This window comes from Protobothrops mucrosquamatus, unplaced genomic scaffold (genome assembly GCF_001527695.2).
Source record: "Protobothrops mucrosquamatus isolate PMUCROS unplaced genomic scaffold, P.Mucros_1.0 scaffold4040, whole genome shotgun sequence".
NCBI lineage: Eukaryota > Metazoa > Chordata > Lepidosauria > Squamata > Viperidae > Protobothrops > Protobothrops mucrosquamatus.
Window position 1 is genome coordinate 67,231 of NW_015389974.1, and position 5,476 is coordinate 72,706.

At 44.7% G+C, this 5,476-nt stretch overlaps 1 protein-coding gene across 1 annotated transcript in view; it reads left to right on the top strand.

Annotated features, from left to right (window-relative positions):
- Window positions 1-5,476, top strand: part of PIK3C3 (phosphatidylinositol 3-kinase catalytic subunit type 3) — a gene marked incomplete at its 3' end in the record, with an annotated part of 43,614 nt that overhangs the window by 19,200 nt on the left and 18,938 nt on the right. Inside the window, exons 8-9 of the mRNA XM_015827890.1 lie at window positions 919-1,023; window positions 1,480-1,572. Of these exons, the coding sequence (XP_015683376.1) occupies window positions 919-1,023; window positions 1,480-1,572 (198 nt within the window). The remainder of the gene's footprint in view (window positions 1-918; window positions 1,024-1,479; window positions 1,573-5,476) is intronic.

Here is a 5,476-nt window from a genome sequence, read left to right on the forward strand (position 1 = left end):
CATGATACCGTGGTCCACAGTATCAAAAGCCGCCGAGAGGTCCAAAAGAACTAGGACAGAGGAATATCCCCTGTCCCGGGCCCTCCAGAGATCATTAACCAACGTGACCAATGCCGTTTCTGTGCTGTAACCCGGCCTGAAGCCCGACTGGAGGGGGTCCAGATAGACTGTTTCCTCCAGGTGCCGAGGAAACTGCTGTTCTTCACCGATTGCTTTGAAATTTTGACACAACGTTGCATTCGAATACGCGCGTGTTTTTATATACCTATATTATATAGATGTCACACCTGTGACAGGTAAAAACATGTTTTTTTTGAAAAACCGCCATTTGTTGGACGTAAAAACAACACACGCTACGATTTTACGATTCCATTTCAATGTTTCCGATTTACGATCTATTTACGATTTCCAAATTTCCAATTCTTTCTTTTCTATTTAACCAGACTGAGCCACAGCAACGCGTGGCCGGGTACAGCTAGTACTATTATAAAATTTGTACCTTCCTTCCTTCCTTTCTTCCTCCCTCCCTCCCGCCAAAAATAAAATCACATATGATTTCTTATACAATATTTCTAATACTGTTATAAAATTTGTAACTTCCTTCCTTCCTTCCTTCCTTCCTTCCTTCCTTCCTTCCTTCCTTCCTTCCTTCCTTCCTCTGGAAGTAAAATCAAATAGGATTCCCTGCACAATATTTCTAACACAGTTATAACATTCCCTCCATCCTCCCTTCATCCCGCTCTCTCTGGTACATCTTTCCCGAACTGTTGAAGCATCACGATAATTTTGATCGCGGCCTTCGCAAAAAAACCCTCTGTATCTCCTCAACTTGCGTCACTTCAGAACAGAGAATATTGTACGTCGGTAATTGCCATTGATTTCAACACTGATTTGTCCTTCATTTTATTATTTTTAAAGGAGAACTTGGTGGAAAGCAAGCATCACAAGCTTGCCAGGAGCTTAAGAAGCGGTCCTTCGGATCATGACCTTAAACCCAATGCTGCTACACGGGATCAGCTTAACGTACGTTCCACTTTAAAGCACTCTGAATTATTCTTCATTTAATTTTTGCCAGGCTTATATAAAAATACAGAATTACAGAGCCGGAAGTGACCTTGGAGGTCATCTAGTTCAACCTCCCTTGCTCAAGCAGGAGACCCTATACCACTCTCCAGTGTCTTCTTAAAAGCCTCCAGTGATGGAGCATCCATAACTTCTGGAGGCAAGCTGTTCCACTGGTTAATTGTCCTCACTGTTAGGAAGTTTCTCCTTAATTCCAGGTTGCTTCTCTCCTAGATTAGTTTCCGTCCATTGTTTCTTGTCCTGCCCTCTGGTGCTTTGGAGAATAGCTTGACTCCCTCTTCCTTGGGGCAGCCCCTGAGATATTGGAACACTGCTATCATGTCACCCCTAGTCCTTATTTCCCCTAGACTAGACATACCCAGTTCCACCAACTGTTCTTCTTTGGTTTTGTTTTAGATCATTGTGAGTTACCCACCTACAAAGCAACTAACATACGAAGAACAGGACTTGGTGTGGAAGTTTCGGTACTACCTTACCCATCAGGAAAAGGTAGGCATGTAAGCTGAAGCTGTTAACGTGCTCTGCCTTCTTCCGGACTGAGAATTACAATCCTTCCCAACCTGTCACTTCCAGGTGTTTAGGGACTGTGATTCCCATCATTTCTTTCAGACAAAAGCCAAGGAGTAGGGGAATTCTGAGAACTGCATTAGAGTAGATGGAGTTTGGGTAGCTTTGGAAGACTGATGGACACAGGTTGGTTTTGTTTTTTCCCCTTCACTCCCAAGGACGCAACGTTCTTTCTTGTTTGCTCTGAGTTTGAATTGTGACGTTGTGAAACACTCTGCGTCTCTGTTGCCTCCGGAAATGTGGCAGCGGTGATTTGTTTTTATGGTATAGATTGATTTGAGAGCATGATGTTCTAGGCTGATCTGGAACGATCTAGACTGCAGCAATTAGGGCCGCCTCTAAATGGCAGGAAGGGATTTTTGCAGTAATCTTCCTCTGCTAAAGATCTTCCATCCCTCCCTCCCTCCCTTCCTTTTCCTTCTTTCCTTCCTTCCTTCCCTCCCTCCCCCCTTCTCACTAGCTTAGTCTAACATCTTATTTCCTTCCTTCCTTCCTTCCTTCTCCCCAGCTTAGTCTAAGATCTTATTTCTTTCCTTCCTTCCTTCCCTCCCTCCCTCCTTCTCACTAGCTTAGTCTAAGATCTTATTTCTTTCCTTCCTTCCTTTCTTCCTTCCCTCCCTCCCTCCCTCCTTCTCACTAGCTTAGTCTAACATCTTATTTCATTCCTTCCTTCCTTCCTTCTCCCTAGCTTAGTCTAACATCTTTCTTTCTTTCTTTCTTTCTTTCCTTCCTTCCTTCCTTCCTTCCTTCCTTCTCCTAGCTTAGTCTAACATCTTCTTTCTTTCTTTCTTTCTTTCTTTCTTTCTTTCTTTCTTTCTTTCTTTCTTTCTTTCTTTCTTTCTTTCTTTTTTTCCTTCTTTCTTTCTTTCTTTCTTTCCTTCCTTCCTTCCTTCCTTTTCCCTAGCTCAGTCTAACATCTGAGTTCCTTCCTCCCTCCCTCCCTCCTATCTCCCTCCCTCTCTTCCTTCTTTTCTTCCTTCCTTCCTCCTCTCCCTTCCTCCCTCTCATCCATCCTCCCTCCCTCCCTTCCATCCATCCATCCATCCATCCATCCATCCATCAGCAGAGAGGATAATTGCTCAGGTCCTTTCCTGTTAGTGATTCTTTCCCCTGCAGCCTCCCTTTCAGCTTCTGTTTCCCTTTCTGAAAAGGTGCAACGGGAGGAATTCATCCTTTCCTTGGAATTTAATGAAGGCTAAAAACCAAGGAAGCTGCAACCAGGGCAGGGAGTGCCACTCAAGGAAAGCAAGGGTGATTTCCAGACGTCTCCTTTTTTCCCCTTCTGTTCACTGAGTCAGTATAAGCCCCTAGCCCAGAGGTAGGCAACCTTGGCTCTTTTTATGACTCGTGGACTTCAACTCCCAGAATTCCTGAGCCAGCCATGCTGAGGGGAAAGGGAGAGGTTTCCAAGCTGAGCCATGCTGGCTCAGGAATTCTGGGAGTTGAAGTCCACGAGTCATGAAGGGGCCAAAGTTTCCCTCATGCTGACTCAGGAATTCTGGGAGTTGAAGTCCACCAGTCATGAAGGGGCCAAAGTTTCCCCCATGCTGGCTCAGGAATTCTGGGAGTTGAAGTCCGCAAGTCATGAAGGGGCCAAAGTTTCCCTCATGCTGGCTCAGGAATTCTGGGAGTTGAAGTCCACGAGTCATGAAAGAGCCAAGGTTGCCTATCCCTGCCCTAGCCTTTCTCTCCCTAAGGAATGCCATTGAAATTCTCTTCTCTTTTGAAAGGAATTACCTCAGCAACTCTCCTTTCATTATTCTGTGTGAGACCAGGAAAGCAAAATCAGCTTATTTTTTCCATAAGAGATAATTAAGCTTTAGACCTCTAGGCAGCTTTTGCAGAAAACAGACCCACCAAACGCAAGACCACATTTAAACAATTCTTTCCCCCAAACAGTGTTGAAATATGTCTGCTTTTGAAGTGGAGGGCCAAGATTTGAGTTATTCAGTCAATCCATCACCCTTTTATTAATATGAGGGTTATTCAACAGCAATAATACCGAGGACAAGCGCAACGTCCCTATGATTCCTCATAAGAAGGAGAGGAATTTAAGCCCTTTGTCGTTATTCTAGTTCTAAACCAGGGGTCTTCAAACTTGGCCCTTTTATGACTGGTGGACTTCAACTCCCAGAATTCCTTAGCCAGACACGCTGGCTGAGGAATTCTGGGAGTTGAAGTCCACCAGTCATAAAAGGCCCAAGTTTGAAGACCCCTGGTCTGGATCCAAGGCCGCAGTGTCATCAAAATGGCCGACTGAGGAATTCTGGGAGCTGAAGTCCACCAGTCATCAAAGGGCCAAGTTTGAAGACCCCTGGTCTGGATCCAAGCCCACAGTTTCATCAAAATGGCCGACTGAGGAATTCTGGGAGTTGAAGTCCACCAGTCATAAAAGGGCCAAGTCTGAAGACCCCTGTTCAGTGTTTCTTGAGGCTTTAAGAAAAAAAAAAATCAACCCCCCCCTTCAGATCTGTTAAAAGAAAAAAAATTCCAATAACAACAGAGTTTACTGATTCGGTGAAATACCAATGAATATGGATTTCTTTATTTAAAATATTTATCTGCCCTTCATCGTGCATTGCGTCCCTTGGGAATTGGCGAAATTAAAAATGCATTTGAATGCAACAACAAAAAAAACAAACACATCCAGAGTACAGCAAAATACGATTCAGAGAGCCATTATTCTCCTGGAGTCCTTAATGAGTTGGACCGTAGTTGAATGCTCCACAGTTCCTAAGTAAATGAGATTGCATATATGTGTTTCCACGAAAATAATTTAATTTTCGCTCCAAAAGACGTATGAAGGCTTATTTTCTGGTTAGGGCTTATATTCTGGGACATATGGTACTAAATGTGTCCATCTGGCTGACGATCTTAACTGGGGCTTATTTTGGGGGGTGGGGCTTATATTAACGAGCATCCTGAAAAAATCATGCTGGGGCTTATTTTCCAGTTGGGTCTTATATTTGGGGAAATACAGTACTACTGATGCTTGCTCAGTGGTCTCTTATTCAGCAACTGCTCAAACATAACCACAGTGTTGAAAGAGTGATAATTATGCCCAGTCCTCATACTTACGGCATGTCAGTCACAGAATCCCCTCCGTCTTCATTAGTGATCTTCTTTCTCGGCCTTCCTACAAGCAAAGTCAATGGGGAAACTGGCTGGAGGTTGCAAAGAGAAACCAAGTTACGTTCTTGCTTAATGACCTACAATGATTCGTTGAACAACTGGGACTGGGAGGTTCTGGAACTTCTATCAAGGACGAGCATGGTCGTGCGATGTTGCATTTTATGACCGTGTTAGTTAGCTGTGCTGTCCTTGATGATGTTTCCTAGTTGGGTGATGAAATGTGTGCAAGAAAGCAACCAAGCTCAGAGAACACCAAGGACCCCACAGTCCTCCTCCTCCTCCTCCTCCTCCTCCTGTTCCTCCTCCTAACTAGGTAACATAATCAGTTCGGAGATCAAACCCCACTCAATTCCAGCTGATGATGTTTCCTAGTTGGGTGATGAAGTGTATGCAAGAAAGCAACCAAGCTCACAGAGCATCAAGGACCCCACAGTCCTCCTCCTCCTCCTCCTCTTCCTCCTCCTCCTCCTCCTCTCCACAAACCCCATTCTCTTCTAGAACTGATGATGTCACCTAGTTGGTTCATGAAATGTCTGCAAGAAAACCGCCAAGCTCAGAGAGCACCAAGGACCCCACAGTTCTCCTCCTCCTCTTCCTCCTCCTCCTCCTCCTCCTCCTCCTCCTCCTCCTCCTCTTCCTCCTCACTCCCTTATTGCATCGATGATGTTACCTAGTTGGGTCATGAAACGTCTGC